This window comes from Miniopterus natalensis, chromosome 11 (genome assembly GCF_054644295.1).
Source record: "Miniopterus natalensis isolate mMinNat1 chromosome 11, mMinNat1.hap1, whole genome shotgun sequence".
In the NCBI taxonomy this organism is placed as follows: domain Eukaryota; kingdom Metazoa; phylum Chordata; class Mammalia; order Chiroptera; family Miniopteridae; genus Miniopterus; species Miniopterus natalensis.
The window spans coordinates 16,725,975-16,748,718 of record NC_142091.1 but is presented as its reverse complement, the minus strand read 5'-3'; the positions used below and the strand labels follow the sequence as shown (position 1 = coordinate 16,748,718).

Here is a 22,744-nt window from a genome sequence, read left to right as displayed (position 1 = left end):
TCCCCTACTTAGATATTAAATTTAAGCATCACAGTGTCATCAATAATTTATTTATAAATACAGATATAAAGACATTCTTTCAAATCACACAACCTTTAACTAGAATCACTACATTTAGCTATATAGCTACATTTGGAGTGAAATGAGAACAACTCAGAAGAAAATTTTAGGTACTGGACTTTCAGTTTCTACTTACTGGATGACAAATGTGTGCCTATGGTAGACAGAAGGAAAAATCCTCATTAGCAGCTCACCATGAATGTAGCACCATTTACAGACTTTTTCCTGAGTAATTTAAAATAAAAAAGAACAAGTTTCCTTCAATAAGAATGCCCCTCCAAATGATGCAGTTTTAAGACTCAAATCCTATTTAAGTCGTAAGTATGCAGAAGCATTGAAATCAAGTGACGAAAATGCTGAATGAACTGAAGGAGGAAGCGATGAGTCACATATCACAAAACTATTAAGATAAAAATGAACATGTAAATAGAATGCAGAAATCTTTGGTTGTGCATTCCTGGGTAGGAATTTATTGGATTAATTATCTGCCACATGCCACAGCCTTTGATAATTTGTCTTACTCTAAATATGGCTTTATAAAGTGAAGTAAAGTTGTTTCTTATGTTGAACAGAAATCTGCTTTCCTACAAATTCTAGCCTTTGTTGAGAGGCTGCCCTCTAGAGCTGCCTGTTAGAAGACATTTTTGAGTCTCATAAATTTGATTCTAAAGGGAAGAAAAGATCTTCCAAACACTGGATCCAATTAAACTAAGAACAGTGATCTAAAAGTATCATTATATGGTCAACAATACATCGAATCACTACATCGCATTTATTGCGTCCAAATCTCAAAATGCACACAAATGCTTCCCTCTATACTTGATTCCGGATTACAAATCGTGTAACTTGAGCTCGGCACACTGAACACATATTCAGCCGCTCCTCCTGGTATCTGGGAAAAATGGAATTATGTGCCAGGGCCTCCTTCCATTCCCACACCAGAGCTGAATGCTATGGGAACGCAGTTACTTTGGATGACTCAAATACTCGTCCCATGCTCAGTCTCCCGGACAACACATGGACAAGAGGTGCTCCCCTTTTAAATCAAGTTTGAAGACCGCTCAGGGAATGTCCATTTGCTTTGAATTTATTCCATAAAAATGTTAAATGTAATCTTTTTTATATTTAATAATGCCACATGCCTACTTTCTATTTTAGATGATATTACAACACTAGAAATGTTTTGCGTGCATAATCCCAATGTAGTGGAGCGAGACAAATGATAAAGGAGGAGGAACGTGAGACAGCCTTTCCCCTCGAGGTTGAAAGCGACGTGGATAATGGCACAACCACTTTCTTCCACTGCGGCAGTGGCCGAAGGATGGTAATGAGAGGAAATCAGACTTGGGGGGAAAATGCTTCAGGTACAAGCCACTGGTAAAAGAATATTATGCCCTCTTCCCTGACAGGCAGGAAAACAGCTCCTTCTGGGGGTGCTGAGAACAGACGCGAGATCAGTGAACCTGCACGTCAGAGATCCAGAAGGGAGGGCAAGGCCAGAATGGTACACATGGTTCTTGGACAGTGAAGCCATGGGGATTGACAAGATCAGAAAGATGTAACCAGCTGGCCAGTGTGGCTCAGCGGTTGGGCATCGACCGAGGATCCCAGAGATTGGGTTCGATTCCCGGTCAGGGCACATGCCCAGGTTGCGGGCTCCATCCCCAGCAGGAGGCATGCAGGAGGCAGCTGATCAGTGATTCTCTCATCACTGATGTTTCTCTCTCTCTCTCTCCCTCTCGGAAATCAATAAAATATATTATGAAAAAAAAAAAGAAAGATTGTAACCAATTCAATCATTGACCATGTGTCTGCGTGGTTGGGTCCTTGAGGATTTTTGAACACACAGAGCCAGAGCAGACAGATCAAATGAAAGTGCTATCTCCTAAGAAGATGCAAAATTAGAGAGATCAAGATCAACGACTCCCAGAGCCCAGCCCAGCGCAGGTGGCTGTGGTGCCAGGGAAAAAGGCCGGTAACTAAAGGAAGCATCTGGGGACTCGTGGCTGGACAGATATAACTGATGAAGAGCACTCGGGTGCAGATGTGCAGGGATGGCAGGAAGAAAAAGTGATTAACAAGTGCCTGCAGCAACTGTAGAAGCTAAGGCAGAAAGCCTTGTTCCTTAGAAAATATACTAGACCAAATGCAGAGGGAGCAACCCAGGCCTTGACTACAGGATGTTTCATTACTAGAAACATTACCATTAATCGATGGGCAAAGAGAAGGATGGTAGAAATCAAGATGACACAATAATAAAACAAGATCAGGAAAGGATCTTGAGTCAGTGATCAAAACATTTTAAATATAATTTTTTATATATACATATGCTTAAACAGTTCAGTAAGTCCACATATGCATAGGTCACCCACTGTTATGGTCTTAATTTGTTTTCAAAGCCACACACACACACATGCCAGAGATAGAGACAGAGATAGATAGATGATAGATAGATAGATAGATAGATAGATAGATAGATAGATAGATAGATAGATAGATAGATAGATAGATGATAGATAGATAGATGATAGATAGATGATAGATAGATAGATAGATAGATAGATAGATAGATAGATAGATAGATGATAGATAGATAGATAGATAGATAGATAGATAGATGATAGATAGATAAGAAGAGGAAAGGGCAGGACCAAATAAGGTAGGCAGGGAGGAAGGCCACCAATTCTACAGAATACTTTTTATGCAACTGACTAGAGACATTCCCTGATTTTGAAATTACATGATAATATGGTCTAATATCCTATTTTATTTTGAAAAATATATTTGAAACTTATGACTGCATACATTTACATGGTAAAATAAAAGAACCTTCACTTAGGTATATTTCCACTTTGGAACATACTTCTAAAGAATATGTATGTTTACATCAGATTAACATTTACTACAGAGTGTGGGAAGCTACATTTGATTCCAGAGAAATCTGCTCTGCACATTACCTGAGCTATAAATAGGGGGTCTTAAAAGCTAAAGTGCTTATGTCTTTTAAACTGATTAAAGAAACATATCTTTCTGCAAAGCAGAATCATCCTAGCTTAGAACTAGATGATTAATTCTTCCCTTGTTTGAGTTAAAGGTGGCTAAACGTCTAAACAGAGGTTGGTTGTGAATACTACTATCAATACCAAAAGCCCAGTCATTTGTTTTAAACTTAGAAAATAATTCACTATGAATAATTTACTAAAGTAGTAAACCAACACGGTGATTTACAGTTGGTACATACCATCATAGGAAACTGATATGGCGCTAATTTAAATGCTGAAATTCCTAATTGCAACACAAATTTGAACATTTAATAGTTCAAGAAATGAAAAAATAATGATCCACTTGTCTAGAGCTCAGATTTTCTATATCCTCAATTATGTTGGAACCTGGCAATGATAGAGAAAAAGTATTTTAGTATTTCCATTCAAGAATCCAAGAACTTCAAATGGGTTACATGTTAAGATAAACTCAGGTCAGTGTAACTTAGAACTAATGATTAAATCAAGAATGTTAATTTACTGAGCTTGAACCAGAAAATAAGGGAGATATGATATTGCTAGACATCGAAGCCAACTACCGCTGAGTACTAATAGCAACAGCAATTTTAAAAGCATTTCAGTAACTGCTGGTAGCATTATGAAAGTATCACATGGTACATTATGCTCTTAATGAGGAGCTGAATCATAAAAGTAGTTGAATTATTTAAAAAAGTTAAACCATGTTTAGTGTGCAGTTTAGAAGGCTGGGGAAACACATGGCGTTTTAGAAAAATTTCTGACCAAAATAATGGTGAAAGAAAAACAGTATTTAAGAGAAGCTAACCATGATCAGAAAGGAAAGGAATTCAACAACTCTTATACCTGTAGTAACCAGGTAGGATTCTCACCTTCCTAATTTATAATTTCACTTCATATAATATAGAGTGCACACAATTCATTTTTATTTCCTAAAGAGATTTCTCCCATCTACTTAGTACAAATCTGTGGACTTTGATTTGCTTTTACTAGTTTATCATGGATAAAGCACTTTAAAAATTAAAACATTAAAGCCTATGAGTTTTATTTACATATGAAAATACTAAGTATTCTGGATTCCCCAAGATTACATTATATTTAGTATTTTTTGGTAAAATGTATTTTGTATCGTAAGTTTATGGAAACTGCTAATTCTTACATAGTGTACATTCATAGTAATTCTCTAACAGAAGGTACATTTTAATTTACTTAAGGTGTAAAGACCTTTTTCACCAACTGTTACTGTTAACAAATTTACCGTAGGTTTCTAGAACCTACATAGTTTTACAACAACTGAGCACACACTGCTTTTAGAAATTAGAAAACCACGGGTCCCTATATTTATTAAACTGAATCACCTGGCAGTAGAATTCGGTTAAGGCTCTTGGCATCGGTGACACTTCCTCCCACTCTGACCTGCTGCTGTGGTAGACCTGCACCTCGTCTGTGATCTCATCGGGTGCATAATCACCACCCAATATGTAGATTTTATCTTCAATTCCAACCGCACCCGCATTAAAGCCTGCGCATTCAAAAGACCCCTCGCCCTTCCACACACAAGTATCTGGACAAAAACTGTACACCTTATAGGTAGAAAGGTCACATATATACAGCGTACAGTTGACCGGCACAGCTTTAATTAGTGTGGCATGAAAAAATTGCCCAAACTCTGCTACTAACTCAGACCACTGATCAGTTTTGGCGTCGTATTTAAAAAAGCAATCAAGGGATGGGTTGAAGGCATCGGTGATCTCCACCTCCGACCCCAGCACATAAATCACACTTTGGCACGCGCTCGCTTCGGGGTAGTAGATGCCCCTGGGTAGCGGGCTGACGGACACCCATTCTTTGGAGAGAGGGTTGTAAGACTCAACATCTAAGAGACTTTTAATGGCCTGAGATCCTGTGGTCTTTCCTCCGATGACAAACAGCCTGTGGAGGGCCATGACGGACGCGTGCATGGTTCTCGGCGTCTTCATGGCCGCGGCGGGGCAGAAGTCGTTCCGGGCGGGGCAGTAGCACCAGGCCTGGTCGGTGGCGTCGTGGTGGGCCCCGGCGATGTGCAGCCGCACGGTTCTGCAGCACGGCCCCTTGCAGCCGCCCGTCAGGAACAGCTTCTCTCCGTAGCTCACCAGGCTAGAGCCCGGCAGGTCCCGCAGGCGCGACTGCGGCAGGACCTTCCACGAGTCGGCTTTGATGTTGTAGCAAAACGTGTGCTGGTGGTCTCCGTTTTCCTCCGTTTTGTGGACGAAGATGTATTTCTCGGTGGTGGCCGGGCGGGCGTCGGGGAAGAGGCCGCCGGCGCCCCGCACGCGCCCCACCGCGTCGGCCAGGGCGCCCAGGCAGCCGGCGGCCTGCAGCAGGCCCTCCTCGCGCAGCAGGCAGCCGCGCAGCGCCGCCTCGGGCAGCTGGTGCAGCCGCACCTGGCGCAGCAGGCGCGGCAGGTGCTCCCGCCTCGCCTCCAGGTCATGCTTGGTCCAGGCGAGGGCGGCCTGCAGCACGGTTTCTTCTTCGGGAACATCCAGTTCGTCCGACCCCAGGCACTTCTGCAGCACTCCCAAGCTCATCTCCAGGAAGTCGCTGGACTTCAGCAGCAAGGAGAAGTGACGCTGTGCGAAGGACAAGGCGTGATCAAACAGACGGGCGGAGCCGTAGCTATCCGAGAGGGACAGTAGCTGCAAACAATTGGCAACATTAATACTCTTTATTAAAAAGTCGCTGCAAGCTTTGGATAGGAAGGAGACCTGAAGGAAGGACGACAGCTGGAAGAACATTTCCACGTTGTCGTCTGTTATCTTTGTTTTTCCAGTATAGGCGTAATCGAGAAACGCTTTCACTGCTTTGGAAGACAAGTTAGTAATAGTAACACTCCCACCGTCTCTCTCTTTCATGTTGACTTCGAACATGGCCCTGCAAAAAAAAGGAACAGAGGAGTAAACAGGAGCATCCCAGTCCGCGATAATTTTCAACACTGCCTTAAAGAGGTTTCCTTTACCCTGAAGTTGATTTAAAAGATATTTATAAAATGTATTTCAAGGCATTCTAATAAATTATTTAAATATCTAGAATGGTTATATCCGATACTATTTATCTGTAAAACATATGTATTACACAACTCCCATGTTGCAAAATATATCTGTTATACCTGGGGTATAGCAACTAATTCAAAGGAGGCTATAAAAAGACTCAAATTTTGTACACTGATTTGATGTTCTTATATATTATTCATAAAATCAGGGTAAAATCTCTCCACTGGCTGAATTTATTTATTTATGGGTTACTCAGTATCAGCTCTGCGGGTGATAACTTAAACTGCTTAAGATCTATAAGGCTTTTGTGTTTAGTATTTAAAAGTCTCTTTCAAATGAGTTTTCAATTTGGCAGCAGGGAGGCCTGTGAAAGGTGTAATGCAGTGAGATATCAGATGTCCCCAATGCATCTGTCTGTGTGAGGACATCCACCAAGTTAGACGAACATACATCTAAAACGAAACATTTCATACAGCACTTCAGGAAAGAGGGAACATAATTTCATAAAACTAAATAACAGTGTCCCACACCTACGGTCACATATCTAATAAGTGGTGGAGCTGGGATTTAGATTTAGGGCGTGTGTATTAAGAGGCCAAGCCCTTCACCATTATACTACATCGCTTCCTCTGAGAAAGAGGTGACATGAGGAGAAGGGAGCGCAAAGAACCACCTGGAAGGAAACCTGGAAGGAACATGAAACCTGAGAGTGACAGTGTATAAAAGCAGTTAGGGCTCCAGTGAGGTATGAAGAATAACTGAAGTTACCTGAGAGAAAACATGAAAAAAATAGATGAAAACATCCAGTGGAGTCAGCAAACAGCTAATAAAAGCTGTATTTTTATCTTAAATCTTCCTCTGTTTTTTTAAGTTTGTTTATTAGAGATTTAAACCCTGTTTATTGCAAATAAAAATAGCTTCCAAAATTGAACATAATGCAAAAGATTGCAACGAGGACTTTTTACTGCAGTATGACTAGGAGGGCTGAAGACCAGGATGCCACAGAGAGGCCTCACAGGGCGGGTCACGAGTCTGACTCTTAACCTTGCAGGATCAAAAACCCAATGTAAACAGTGGGTTCTTACAGTGTCGTGACTAGGACACTTCGTAAGATGATCTACATGGGGAACCCACTTATATTCAGAGGGTTGCCTAGAATGGAAACGAGCTGGGTGCTCTCCAAAAATGCTCTGGAGGTACTTTTCCCTAGTATAGAAACGTCTCTGCCAGAGAGGAGAAATCTTGAAATCCTCTGGGTTCAGGTCCGTCTCCTCTGAATAATCCACTGATACAACAGACGACTGAAATGTGTTTTCCTGTCAGACTTTTCGTTTTCTTTCAACTTTGCTTCCATTTTGGATCAATCTGTCCTTTCTTCTTTTTCTAAGGGATACAGTGCAAGGATCCCCTAAATAAAATGACCCCCGATGAAAACAATTTTTCCCTTGAACACTTTAAGGGACTAATGTTCCATAAAACTTCACAAAAGACAGTCCTAAATTTTCACACTCAAAAATCATTAGTTAATCTAGGTTCTAATTAGCTCTTTTTAATAATTAAAAATTACTGTTGCATGTTCCTGTGGGTGGAAAATTGAGTAGAGTTAAAAAAAATAACTTAATTATCCATATCATAAAATCTGAGACATAAACAAGGTAAAGTACCTGAAAAAGTCACTGCATGCTGCTAACACACAACGATGACATGGGATCACTTCATCTTTCATGATTATTTTGAAATCATAAAAGACATCTTGTTCTCTAAAATTCTGCAGTACACTTAAGATTTTCTGTCCATGATCTTCTGACACAAGGAAGTTGTTTATCTTCTCCGATGGAATTCCATTACATGCGCTGCGTTCACTGAAATCATATGAGTTATCCATAGCTGATTTCTATCTTGTTCTTAGGACTGAAATGAAAAGAAAATCACTGAAGTCGAGTCCTAATACAATTTTCACATCAAACTTTGCCCTCTTTGTTTATCAATTACAAAAAGTGTTCACTGAGAACAATCATAAGATAGTAAACCTTGTTCTAAATATTTGTTTCCCATGACACTTAAAAATAAATTCCTTTTAAATTTTTATAAAGATTGTGCTCACTGGAATACAAAGTATATTATTATGGAATAAAGTTCAAGACTACATAAATGTGTTAAGTAGCACAATTTATAAATTGTGTAAATAGCTTCTATAGGATCTCACTACACTACTAATCTTGTTATATAGAAGAACTATTATTTATATAGCAGTTATCATTTGGGTATATACCCAATACATCCCTGTTCCTGCCCATTCATTGTCTTTTGGTAACGAAGCAGATGTTAAAATATTGAATTTGAAGCAGAACAATATGCCTTTGGGGGTCATGCTTTTAAAAGACAACTGACTGGGGTGGGGGGGCGGTGGGAGTGTTAAATTGTATTAACTATTTATGGCCTTTAAAAAGGCAAGCATTGGTCCACTTTGGCCTATTTGAAAGCAGAAAGAAACAGCAAACAACTTTATTTTAAAGGCCTTTTAAACGTGAGATCAGAAATCCCAGATAGTTGAAGGCCAGGTGACTGTGCCTTTCCCAAACTGCAAATTCAGTTCTAAGCATGAAAGTTTACACCACCAAAAGCAAGGAAGTGGGAAACAGGAAGGAAAAGAAGAGAGGAACTAGAAGAGCCAGAGAAATAGAGAACCTTGATTTCTTAAGATATTTCTGTGTTGGCTATCTTGCTTTGTAAATCGCCCCAAAATTTAGTGGCTTAAGATAACAATTTATAATCTCTTATGGTTCTGTGGGATTAGCTGAAGCTTCTTGCTAGGGGGTTTTCGTGTGGTTAGCATTAGATGGCAGCTCTGGCTGAAGTCATCTGAAGGCCTGACTGGGTCAGAGGTCCAATATGGTTTCTTTATTCACATTTCCGATGCTTCATACGGATTGCTACAACACATGGGACCTCTCTCTCCCTCAGTGACTCCATGTGGCTTATATTTCCTCACATGCAGCAATCTCATGGTACATGGACTTCTTACATGGTAGCTGGTTCGCCCAGAGGGGGTGTTCCAAGCCTAGGTGGAAACCAGACACTGGAGAAGTAGTCTGAATTGTCCTACAGCATCGATCAAAGCTCTATCCTAGGACGGAGACAATTTACTGCTGCGGACAGTAACCATGAACCCTGTATAGCTATTTAAATTTAATTTACCCAAATAAAATTTAAAAATTAGTTTCTTAGTTGCTCTAGACATATTTCAAGTGATCAGTAGCCATATATAGTGTGAGGGTTACTTTTATGTGTCAACTTCACTGCGCCACAGAGGATCTATATGCTATTTGCCTAACTTTTGTAGGAGTGTCCAAGAGGGTATTTCGGGATGAGATTAACATTTTAATCAGTAGACTGAGTAAAGCAGATTGTCTTCCTTAACATGAAGGGGACTCACCCAATCCACTGAAGGCCTGAAGAAAACAACAGGCTGAATAAGAAAAAGTTCTTTCTCTCTACCTGTTTTTGAGTTGGGATACCAGGCTTCTCCCACCTTTGAACGAAGACTGAGACCAACTTTACTACCAGCTCTCCCGGGGCTCCAGCTTGCTGACTGCAGACCTTGGGACTTCTCCACAAACATGCAAACTCCTTATAGTAAATCAACCTTTCTTTCTTTCTTATAGTAAACCAACCTTCCTTCCTTCCTTCCTTCCTTCCTTCCTTCCTTCCTTCCTTCCTTCCTTCCTTCCTTCCTTCCTTCCTTCCTTCCTTCTTTCCTTCCTTCCTCTCTCTTTATTATCTATCATCTATCTATCATCTATCTATCTATCTATCTATCTATCTATCTATCTATCTACCTACCTACCTACCTACCTACCTATCTATCTATCATCTATCTATCTATCTATCTATCTATCTATCTATCTATCTATCTATCATCTATCTATCTATCTATCATCTATCCATCTATCTATCATCTATCTATCTATCATCTATCTATCATCTGTCATCTTTCTATCTATCCCTCCCTCCCTCCAATTAGTTTGTTTCTCTGGAGAGCCCCCAACTAATACATGTGTCTAGTGCCTACTGTATTTTATAGCATGAATACAGAAAGCCCCACTGGATAGGTGATGTACTATATTAACAACAGTATACCCATATAGGAGTGTCTATATGTGATGTGTGTGTATGTGTGAGTACGTTTGTGTGCATGCATACTAGGATGTAACTGGCAGAATTACTGGAAAAATAAGTTACCTGCAATAATTTTGTAAGCATTATTCTGAGTAGCTGTAAGTAGGGAGACATATTAAATTGTTTGCGGGTAGTTTTTATCGCACGCTCTACTACCAGTCAACGTAAAAGGTATAAATACGTTTCCCGCATACACTGTGTTAAGAATGAGAGTGGCTGTCATGGAAGGAAAAAGATGAGAGGCTTGGGGACAGTACTAAACCTGAAGCCGGACACAATGGGTCCAGGCTGCCAGTCACTACTTGAGCCAATTAAGCAGAGACGAGGCTGAATTGTATATGAACATTTATTCTAATAATGCCAGCAATATGGGAGAACAGTATATTCATCAACATAAAATCCGCTCTACTCCCCCCCCCCCAAAATAAGCCAACTGCTTACATTGGGGACAAAGATTACATGGGGAAGTGGGCAAAGGGAATAAGAATGGGTATTACAGGAAATGGGGGCTGGGGGTTGCAAAAGGGAGGGGCACCTGCGGGACCCTTTGTTTCAGCAACAAGGTTGTTAATCTTTCCATGACAGGCAGTTAAGAAGAATGGCTCACATTCTGAATGTCCTGGGGCGTACAACTCTCAGCCAGGTTATAATGTGCTTTCTCTAACTCAGAACAGAACAATCACAGTTAACAGAGCATGATTAATATTTCCACCCCTAACAACCAGGGTGTTAGACCTGGTCTATTTCTCAAGACTAGCAATGGGCTGGAGCATTAATGTGTTACAGCAATGTAGAGTTTTCTCTCCATGGCCTGCCTCAGAGAACCACAGAACTGGTTGGGAGATTCGGTCTCTACGCCCACCCAAGTCAGCAAAAATGGAATGGAGAGCCTAGAATTCTACCTTGCCAAGGTGTAATGAGGTGCCGCAACTCTCTTCCCATCCTCCCACTACAGTAATATCAGAGAAGGTTGAGTAGACAGCCAGGACATTAATATCTACAGAGTGATAACAGTGTCCATCAATCAACTCCCCCTCACCGTAAGTCAAGATCATGTGGCACATGGGGAGCCTGAACTTCTCCTCCCACCTGGCATTAACATGGCATTCCTCCCTTCCTTGCTGGAGTCGAGTCAAAGGCATAGTGTAGAGTCAAGAATTTCACTATCACTCAGCAGCAGCAAGCCACCTTCCCAGAATGTCAGTGGCGACCACATGAGGAGCAGTAGCAAGGTGCCCCTTCTTCTCCCAGCCACAGTGGTATCAGAGGATGCAGAGAGGGGAGCCTGAACTCCCAACTCTATCCAGTAGTAAAAAGGAGTCTCTCCTATCACAGGAGTCAACAAAGGTGAGGCAGATAATCTGAACTTCTACCTCGACCTGGAAGTAATGAGGTGGGGACCTTAAGTGAAGAGAGCAGTCGCAGAAAAACCTGCTAACATGCAAAGTTTAAATAAAGTCTAGAGTCTTAAAACATAATATTCTATATATTCAAGAACCAGAAATATATCAAATTGAATGAGAAAAAATAATGAACAGATACCAACACTGAAATGATACAGATGTTAGAATTATCTGCCAAGAATTAAAATTTTTTTTTTTAATCCTCACCTGAGGATATTTTTTCCATTGCTTTTCAGAGAGAGTGGAAGGGAGAGAGAGAGAGAAACATCAGTGTGAGAGAGACACACTGACTGGTTGCCTCCCATATGAGCCCTAACAGGGGGCCGGGGATAGAGCCTGCAACTGAGGTATGTGCCCTTGACCGGAATTGAACCCATGACCCTCTGGTGTGCAGGCCGATGCTCTAACTACTTGGCCAGGCTGGCCAGGGCTGCCAAGAATTTTAAAATAGTCATCACAGAAATGCTTCAATGAGCAATTATAAACATGAGGCAAATGAAAAAATATAAAATCTCAGTAAAGAAGAAGAAAATATAAAGAAGCAAATGAAAATTTTAGAGCAAATGCAAGAACAAAATATAATAGGGAGGGGAGGAGAATCAATGAGCTTGAAGAGAAAATAACAGAAACCACACAATCTAAACATTGTGTAACACAATGAAAAAAACAGACTGAAAACTGAAAAATCAGATTGAAAAACAAATGAACAACCTGAAGAACCTACGGGACTATAATAAAAAAAAACACAACTAACACTCATATCATCAAAGTACCGTAAGGAAAGGAAAAAGAGATTGGGACTAAAAAACGACTTAAAGAAATAATGACTGAAAATGTCCAAAATTTAGCAAAAGACATAAACCTACAGATTCAAGAACCTGAGTGAAGCCCAAACAACATAAATCTAAAGAAATCTATGCTACGGAAGATCACAAACTTCTAAAAACTAAAGACAAAAAAAAAATCTTGTACATAGTGAGAGAGAAACACTTCATCTATAAGAGAAAATCAATTTGAATGACTGAATTTATCATGAAAAAATATGGACGCCGGAGGAAGTGGAATAATATTTTCTAGTGCTGAGAGATAAGAATTGTCAATCCAGAATTCTATATCCATCAAAAATATCCTTTGGGAATGTAAGAGAAATCAAGACATTCCGAGATGAGGGGAAAATAAGAGAATTTCTCATGAGCACACCTACTCTAAAAAGGTGGATAAGAAAGTTCTCTAACCAGTAGTTTAACAATAAAAAGAAACTTGTAATAACAAGAAGGAAAGAAAAAAATAGAGTAAGAGCAATAATATGGTTAAATACAACACTTTGTATCTCTTCTTGCTTTTTCTAAATTACGCTTGATGATTGAAGCAAAAATCATAGCACTGCCTAATGTGCATATCAATGTATATAAAGAAATTATTTAAAACAACTATATAATGGGGATATAAGAGAGAGTAAAGGGAAGTAAAAGAGCATAAAATTTCTACACTATACTCAAACTGGTAAAATGTTTACACTAGTATTGTCATAAAATATGTTATATACACACACACATTATATATTTTATGTGGACGATTTAATACCTAGAACTACTAAAAAGTCTATATAAAATGATACATGCATAGTCACTATAGCTGAATCAAAATGGAATTCTAGAAATGGTTCATCGAACCCATCGGAAAACAGAAAAAAATAAAAGGAATTAAAAACAGAGATTAAACAGAAAACAAGCAACCAAATGGCAGACTTAAGTACTAACGCATCAATAATTCCAATACATGTAAATCAGTAAGTGTAAATGCTTTACATACACCAATTAAAAGAGAGAGATTTTTTAAAAAGACCCAACTTTATAGTTCCTGCAAGCAACTCACTTCAAATAGAATTACGTAAGTAGGCTGAAAGTAAAAGGCCAGAAAAAGACAGACTATGCAAGCATTAATTAAAAGAAAACAGGTATGTAGCGCGTACTTACATAAATCTAAGATGGTATAGCCTACTACACACCTAGGCTATATGGTATGCTACTGTCATATATGTGGTCCATTGTTGACTGAGACGTCATACTTTGGTGCACGACCATAAAAGCATTTAAAAGCCTAACAACTATTCATGAGAAAAACTCTCAGCAAACAAGGAACAGAGAACTTCCTTAACTTGATAAAGGACATTTATAAAAAAGCTATAGTTAACATTATACTAAATGGTAAGAGACCAAATGCTTTTGCTCTAAGATGAGGAAAATGGTAAGGACGTCCACTCTTACCACTGCTATTTATTACAGTATTAGAAGTTTAGTCAACACTCCAAGGCAAGAAAATTCTATAAAAAAGTATATACATTAGAAAGGAAGAAACAAAATGTCTCTATTTACTGATCACAACTGTCTACGTAGATAATCCCAAGTACTCTACCAAAAAATTCATAAAACTAACTAGTTCAGCAATACCTAGGATAGAAAATTAACATTAAATAAAAAAAATGGTTTTTCTATAAACTAGCCATGAACATATGGAAACCAAAATTAAAAATGCAATACCACTTAGATAAAAAAGAGAGACATACTTATGTATAAATCTAACAAAATGTATTCCTCTCTTGTACGTTGAAAACTTGTACAATATACTGACCAAAAAAAAAATCAAAGAAACCTAAATAAATGGAGCAATAAGCCATGTTCATAAATTAGAAAAATCACCATAGTAAAGATTCCATTTCTCTCCATAGCAGTATAGAGGTTTAATATAATTCATATCAAAATCCCAGCAAGATTTTTTTGAGATAGATAAGATTATTTTAAAACTTATATAGAATGGCAAGGGAACTAGAATAGCTAACACAATTTTGAAAAATAATAATAATGTGGGAAGAATTAGTCTACCTGATTTCAAGACTAATATAACTATAGCAATCAAGACTGTGTGAGACTGGTGGATCACACTGATCAGTGGAACAGAACATATAACTAAGAAGTAGCCCTATTCAAATAAAGCCAACTGATTTTTAACCAAAGCCCAAAAGCAATTCAATGAAATAAAGATACCCATTTAACAAATAATGTTGAAGCAAATGGATGTTCACAGGTAAAAAAATAATAATTAACTCAAAAATGAATCATAGACTTAAATGTAAAACTATAATGTTTTAGAAGAAAATATAGGAGAAAAATCTGTAATCAGAGATTAGTCAATGAGTTCTTAGATATGACATTAAAAGCACAATCCATAAAATACAGGGGAAAAGTTGATAAATTACATTTTATCAAAGCTTAGAACTCTCCCTCTGTGAAGCACACCGTTAAGAGGATGAAAAGAGAAGCTATGGGCTGGAAGAAACTATCTGTAAACAAAATCTGATAAAGGATTCATACTTAGAATACATAAAAAACTCCTAAAACTCACCAGTAAAACACACACACACACACACACACACACACACACACACACACACACACGACAATCCACTTTAAAAATAGGCAAAAGGGGTGAAGAAATATTTCATCAGCGAGAATATAAAGATGGCAAATATGCACATGAAAAGATGTTCAATATCATTAGTCATTACAGAAATGCAAAATTAAGACCACAACGAAATATCACTACACATCTATTAGAACGGCTAATATAAAAAATAGTGATAACACTAAATGCTTAAGAGGATCTAGAGACACTGGGTCACTCATATATTGCTATTGGAAATTACTCGACAGTTTCTTAAAAATCTGAACACAAGACAGTGATCGCATCTGGCAAGGAAACTTCATGCACAGTTTTGCCTGATTCAAGACCCCAAACAATGAGCCTTGCTGGCTTCAGAGCCAGTTATGCTGCCCATTCAGTCAGGGAAGCTAATTCTTAGCCCTGTCTACTGCTGAGTGTAGCCCCAAATCCCACCCCACCAAGAAACCTGGCCAGAGCACCTAGAAAACTAGTCCAACAGTACTTAAGCAGAGCAGCTGGCTAGTGATACTGCCCATCTGCAAGGCCCAGCTGGTGACCCCATATGGCCAGGGAGCTTGGTGCAGTTTTGTCTTATTCAAGTTCCCAGCCAGCAAGCCATATCAGCTGTGGAGTCTGTTACACAGACCCATCCAGGCGTGGGAAGCAGATTCGAAGCCCTGCCTGCCCAGGGCTGAATACAGCCTCCAGGCCTACCAAACCAGGAAGCCTAACTAGAATACCCCAGAAGCTGCATAGCTCAACCTACAGCTCCAGTTACAATAGCACTAGAGCAGAGAGCCCAGCCAACATGACACCACCAAGCAAAGTGATAAAGCTCCAGTCACTAACTCTAAAGAAATGGAGATTTATGAACTGTCTGCAAAGAATTCAGAATAATTCTCTTACAGAAATTTACTGAATTTAAGAACTAAAAACCATTAAAAAATACTTTGGGCCCTGGCCAGTGTGGCTCTTCAATGGTTAGAGTGTCAGCCCATGCACCAAAGGGTCATGGGTTTGATTCTGGTCAAGAGCACGTACCTCTGTTGCAGGTTCAACCCCAGCCCTGGGAGGCAAGAAATCAATGTGTCTCTCTCACATTGATTTCTTTCTCTCTCTCTCTTTCTCTCTCTCCCCTCCCTCTCTTCTCTCTAAAAATCTACTCTTCTTCTACTCTCTCTAAAAATCAATGGAAAAAATATCTTCTGGTGAGGATTAACAAGAACAACACAAAAAAGCACCCAGAAATTTTAAAGTTGAAATACACAATGACTGGCCTGAAGAATTCATTGGAGAGCTTAAACATCAAACTCAATCAAGCAGAAGAAAGAATCAGTGTACTAGAAGGAGCAGAAAGAAAAATAAAGAATGAAAAAGAGTAAAGAAAGCCTGTGGGACTCATGGGACACCATGGAAAGAGAATGCCAGAAGGAAGAGAATGAGGAAGGGACAGGAAGTATTTTTAAAGTAATAATGGCTGCAGACTTTCCAAACCTGGGGAGAGAAATGGACATCCAGAGTCATGAGGCCCAAAGGATCCCAAAGAATTTTAATCCAAAAAGAGCTACACAGAGACATTATAATGACATTGTCAAAAGTCAAAGACAGAATGATATTGAAAGCAGCAGAACAACAACACATCACATACAACAGGACACGACCCCCTCTCCTCCCTATAAGACTATGGGCAGAAACTTTGCAGGCCAGTAGAGACAGGTGATATATTTAAAATATTGAAAGGAAAAAATTATCAGCTAAGAATACTATACCTGGCAAGGCTGTCTTTCAGAAAAAAATGAGAAATAAAGACTTTCCCTAAAAAAACAAAAGCTGAGGAAGTTCATGACACCTATACCTGCCTTACAAAAAATACTAAAGAAAGTTCTTCAAGCAGAAATAGGATACTAAAATCTTGAAAACATCTGAATGTTAAGTGTAACACTAACTGGTAAGGGTAAATACACAGTCAAAGTCAGATTCTCTAATACTGTAATGGTGGTACACAATTCAATGACAACTCTAGTTTAAAACTTAAAAAACAAACATATTAAAAATAACCATAAATACAATAAAATGTTACTGGATACACAATATAAAATTTATATAAACTGAAACATCACTAACCTAAAATATAAAGGGGGGAGCAAAAATGTCCAGTTTATATATGTTATCAAAATTATCAGCTTAAAGGGTGTTGTAAGATATTTTATGTAAGCCTCTTCATAACTAATACGGAAAAACCTGTAGTAATTACACAAAATATTGTAATATAGGAGTCTAAAAATAGTCATCAAAAAGTCATCAAATCATAAAGACAGACAGATAAAAAAACGGGGAACAAAGGATCTACAAAACTGTCAGAACACAATTAACACCATGGATATAGCAAGATTTTACCTACCATTAATTACTTTAAATGTAAATGGATTAAAATCTCCAATCAAAAGACATAACGGCTGAATGGATAAAAAAAATCCAACGATAAGCTGCCAACACGAGATTCACTTTGGCTATAAAGACACACAGATTGAGAGTAAAGTAGGAAAGATATTTTAAGCAAATGGTAACCAAAAGAAAGCATGGGTAGCTGTACTTAAAAACAGATAAAATAGATTTTAAGCTAAAAATGGTCTAAAGAGACAAAGAAGGTCATTATATAATGATAATGGGGTTAATCCATCAAGAAGATATAAAAGTTGTAAATATTTATGCACCCAATATCAGAGAACCAAAACATATAAGGCAAATACTAACAGAACTAACAGGAGGTGTAAACAGCAATACAGTAATAATTGGGGATTTTAATACCCCACTTTCAACAATGGATAGATCATCCAGACAGAAGTAAAAAGGAAACAGAGGGTTTGAACATTATAGGCCAGAGAGAATTAACAGATGTTTACAGAACATTCTGTCCAACAAGAGAAGAATAATGATTCTTCTGAAGCATAAACAGAACATTTCCTAGGACGGAGACATATGTTAGGGCACAAACCAAGTCTCAGCAAATTTAAGATTAAAACCATACCAACTCTGTTTTCCAGGCACAATCATATGAAACTAGACACCAATAACAGGAGGAAAACTAGAAAATTGGCAAATATATGGAAATTAAACAACACACTCTTGATCAACTAGTATATCAAAGAAGCAATTAAATAAGAAATAAAAAATATCTTGAGACACATGAAAATGAAATTACAACATACCAAAACTTATGGAATGAAGCGAAAGCAGTTCTAAGAGGAAAAGTTATAGCAATAAATGCATAAATCAAGAAAAAGACCTCAAATAAACAATTTTACATCTCAAGGAACTAGAAAAAGTAAGGAAATAATAAAGATTAAAGCAGAAATTAATGAAATAGAAAATAGGAAAACAATAAAAACATTGACAAAACTAAGACATGGTTCTTTGAAAAGATAAAGATGACAAATCTTTACTCAGACTAACCAGAGAGAGAGGGAGGGATGGAAAGATCTCAAATAAATAAAATTATAAATGAAAGAGGAGACATTATAACTGATACTACAGAAATACAAAGGATCATAAGAAACTACTATAAACAATTATACACCATCAAACCAGATTACCTAGATGAACTGGATACATTCCTAGAAACAACCTCCCAACTCTGACTCATGAAGAAATAGAAAAATAGACCAATTACTATGAGATTGAATGAGTAATCAAAAACCTTCCAACAAAGAAAAATCCAGGAGCAGAAGGGTTGATGGGTAAAATTTACCAAACATTTAAAAAAGAACTAAGGCCAATCCTTCTCAAACATTTCCAAAACACTGAAGAGGAAGGAACATCTATAAATCAATTTTACAAGGTCATCATTACCGTGATACCAAAGCTAGATAAGGCCACTACATAAAAATAACACTATACGCCAATGTCCCTAATAAATATAGATGCAAAAATTACAAGCAAAATATAAGCAAGCCAAATCCAACAGCACATTATAAAAGGATTATATGCCATGATTCATCCCTGGGATGCAAGGATGGTTCAACTTACAAAAAAATCAATAAATGTGATTCATCACATTAATTATAAAGATAAAAATCATATGATCACCCAATAGACCCAGTAAAAGCATTTGAAAATTCAGCATCCATTCATAAAAATTCTAAACAAATTGCACATAAAAAGAAAGTATCTCAATAATAATAGAAGCAAACTATGACAAGCCCATAGCTAACACGGTATTCAACTGTGACAAGTTGAAGGCTTTTTCTCTAATATTAGGATCAAGATAAGGTTGTCCACTCTCACCAATATTCAACGTAGTGCTGGACATTCTAACCAGAGTAATCAGGCAAGAAAAACAAAGAAAAGGCATCAGGATTAGAAAGGAAGAAGTGACATTTTCTTTTTTTGCAGATGACATGATTTTATACATAGAAAAGCCTAAAGACTCCACCAAAAAAGTGTTAGAACTAATAAATGAACTCAGTAAAGTGACAGGATACAAAATTAACACACGAAAATTAGTAGTACTAACAACAAATTATCTAAAAATAAAATAATGAAGACAATCCCAATTACAATAGCATCAAAATCAATAAAATACATAGGAATAAATTTAACCAAGTAGGTGAAAGATCTATACACTGAAAACTGTAAGACACTAATTAAAGAAGTTAAAGATGACACAGATAAATGGAAAGATAGCCCATATTCATGGATCAGAAGAATTAATACTGTTAAAATGTCCATATTACCCAAAGCCATCTGTATATTCAATGCAGAATATAAAGATTTCTAAGGCATGCCCTGGTCAGGTGACTCAGTTGGTTGGAGCATCATCCCTTACACCAAAAAGGGTTTCAAGTTCCATTCCTAGTCAGGGCATATACCTAGACTGTAGGTTCAATCCATGGACAGGGCGCATACAGGAAGCAGCCAATCAATGTTTCTCTCTCACTTCCATGTTTCTCTCTCCCTCCCTCCCAGTCTCTCTCCTCCTGCAACCTTCCTCTAATAAAAAATTAAAAAAAATCCCATACATAGCTATTCACTTGTATAAAGTTGTTAAAAGATAAAGCCTTTCATATATATTCTAAATGACAATTCCAAAAAGCTGACATTTTCATTTCTTAAGTTTAGTAAGGGTCCTAAATGGCTTGTCAGTTACTAGTGGCTCCTACTGAGGCTCTCTGAGGGTTTGGCTTGCAATTTACCAAGTGGACACACCAATTACACTGTACTGCTTAATGCTTAAATGATATCATGAATATTAAATATCCTCAAGTAGTATGGAAATATTAATGGTTAAAATCGTTAATAGCATATTCTTAGCCAGTAACATTACTTTAATTCTTGGTAAAAGACCTGTAAGGCATTTTTCCCCTGCCAAATATTCTGCAAATTCAGTATTATATTTCACTAATTTTAAGATACATTTTTTCACATTTAACATATCTAAAATTGATAGGTATCTTAAAATCACTTTTGATTAGCTAGCAGTCATGACATATTTGTCATTATGTGCACATGCATCAAAGTGTGGAGAATGGGTATCAGCATCCTGAAAGAAAACCCTGGAGATAGATAATAATAGACACTCATTTAAGAAATATGTCGTTGCCAGGTCGGTGTGGCCCAGTGGTTGAGCATCGACGTAGGATCCAGGTGATCGGGGTTCGATTCCTGGTCAGGGCGCAAGCGCCCAGGTTTTGGGCTCGATCCCCAGTCAGGGGCGTGCAGGAGGCAGCCAAATTAATGACTCATCATTGATGTTTCTATTTCTCTCTCTCCCTTTCGTTTCCTCTCTCTGAAATCAATAAAGATATATTTTTTAAAAAGTTTACAGAGTAGCTATTATTGTGGCAAGCACTATTCCAGATACTGGGCATACAGCAAAAACAAAACAGACAAGTTCCTGCACTCTGGAATACACTTTAGAGTAGTAAACACACACACACTACTCTTTCTGCTACATCAACAATTTCTTTCACTCTACTGGACATTTTCCATCAGTGTACAAACTTCTGTATCTCCCATCTTTAAACAAACAAAAATACATCCTTTGACCTATTATTATTCCCCTCCAGCTATCATCCCATTTTCTACTCCCTAATGCACAAAAACTTTAAAGAACAGCCTATAGTAACTTCACTTTCACGTATCTCAACCCAGCATAGGCAAGGTCCTCTCTTTCACCCTACTAAAAGGAGTATTAGTACGTAGAATGCCTTATACTTTACATATCTTTACATTTTCTCCTATTGTAGCTTTTTCTGTACATGTTTTATCTGCTTTGCCAGACTGTAAACTCTCTGCAGGTGGTAAGCAAACCCTACATAAAACACTTGATGCAGGCTTTTATAGCATTGGCTACACTGATATATCAAGCCAGTAATTCATTTTACAGCCCTCTGCAGATTTGTGCACGTGTGTGTTCAAAATCCCTTTTACCTGCAAAGGACTGAAGGGGGCTAACGGTATCACGAAAACAAGTATAGATACAGGTAACGGAAACGAGTATAGATGAAAACAGAACAGAACCCACGTTAAAGAGTTTGAAGATAATCCCCTGGTAACTGTGTTAATACTACCGCTGGCCTTTAACTGACATTCCTTGCCAGCCAAAGGAAGAAGAGACCCTGGGTCCACAGTGTGTGTAGCATTTAATCAACCACCAAGTTAGGCGTTTACATTCATCCGCAGAGATCAACTTTTCCCTGGACCCAAACCCGGGCGGGGCTTCGATCACTAGGGCTTTCCTATGAAAGTCACCCGCAGTCTACATGCAACACTGTGGAAACAGAGGCACCCATAAAAATAACTAAGCCAACGCACAGGGTAACTGCGGAGGGCTGGGGAAGCTGCTGAAACCTGGTTCTGCCGCCTTTAGAGCGAGGAGCTGCCTGCGGCGCCCCAACAGCAGAAGCCTCGGCGCGCTCCCCGGGGCTTGGGTCCAGGCTTGGCCATCGCAAAGCAGCACTTCGGGCGCTCGGGGATGAGAACAAAGGGCAGCGTCGCGGGCAGCCCCGGCCCCACTGCGCCGCTGGAGGCTGGGAGCGTCCTAGCCGGGCGAAGGGGTTCGACCGAAGGGCCTGCAGGGTGGGGGGAGGAAGGCGGCTGGGGGCCGCCGCCAAGCACAACTGCAGAGGGCACCGCGCAGTCCCTCCCCAGACTCGGAAACCTCTCCGGGTCGCGAACACGAAGGGGCGGCCGAGGCAGCTGCAGCCAAGGGGATCCTCCCTTCTGTGCGTCTACGGGGCCGACCCCAGCCTCCTGGAGCGAGACGCCTTCACCCCACTCCTGCCTCAGACCCCCGACATCACCCACCTGCAGCCGCAGCATCCGAAGTCTCCACCCAGGTGTCGGTGGCTCGGAGGGCTGGCTGCGATTGGCTCGCGCCGCTGTCCCGTCAGCTCCCTTCCAAGTGTGAGTGGCGCAACTATCGGGCTCTCGGCCTCGGTCCCTCCTTTAGATCGCCCCCGAAGCACCGCCCCTCGTGACGTCACACGTGCCGCAGCGCGCAGAGGCGGGTCTCGGTCCCGCCCCCAGCGGCTTTCTCCAAAGCGAAGAGGAAGGGGCGGGGCGGGGGGGCGGGGAAGTGAGCGGTCCCAAGGGGAACGTGCCAGTGGACGTAGAG

General features: G+C 39.2%; 1 protein-coding gene across 2 annotated transcripts; it reads right to left on the bottom strand.

Annotated features, from left to right (window-relative positions):
• Window positions 1-2,688: 2,688 nt before the first annotated feature.
• Window positions 2,689-22,521, bottom strand: KBTBD3 (kelch repeat and BTB domain containing 3). 2 transcript variants are annotated; one of them, XM_087822188.1, is made up of 4 exons: window positions 22,435-22,521; window positions 7,771-8,017; window positions 4,436-5,987; window positions 2,689-3,449 (listed from the first exon to the last, which is right to left on the bottom strand). In XM_087822188.1, the coding sequence occupies exons 2-4, from the start codon at window positions 7,989-7,991 to the stop codon at window positions 3,438-3,440; spliced, it is 1,785 nt and encodes a 594-aa protein (XP_087678314.1). In that variant the 5' UTR covers window positions 7,992-8,017; window positions 22,435-22,521; the 3' UTR covers window positions 2,689-3,437. The 2 variants fall into 2 exon arrangements, with proteins under 2 accessions (XP_087678314.1, XP_087678313.1); XM_087822187.1 differs by having other exon boundaries at window positions 2,689-5,987.
• Between the last annotated feature and the right edge of the window lie 223 nt (window positions 22,522-22,744).

Excerpts from the sequence above, each read along its gene's own strand:
- KBTBD3 (XM_087822187.1), bottom strand. The coding sequence starts at position 7,991 with ATGGATAACTCATATGATTTCAGTGAACGCAGCGCATGTAATGGAATT. Across the intron at positions 5,988-7,770 it reads GCATGCAGTGACTTTTTCAG|GGCCATGTTCGAAGTCAACA; the intron begins GTACTTTACCTT and ends TTTTTTTTGCAG.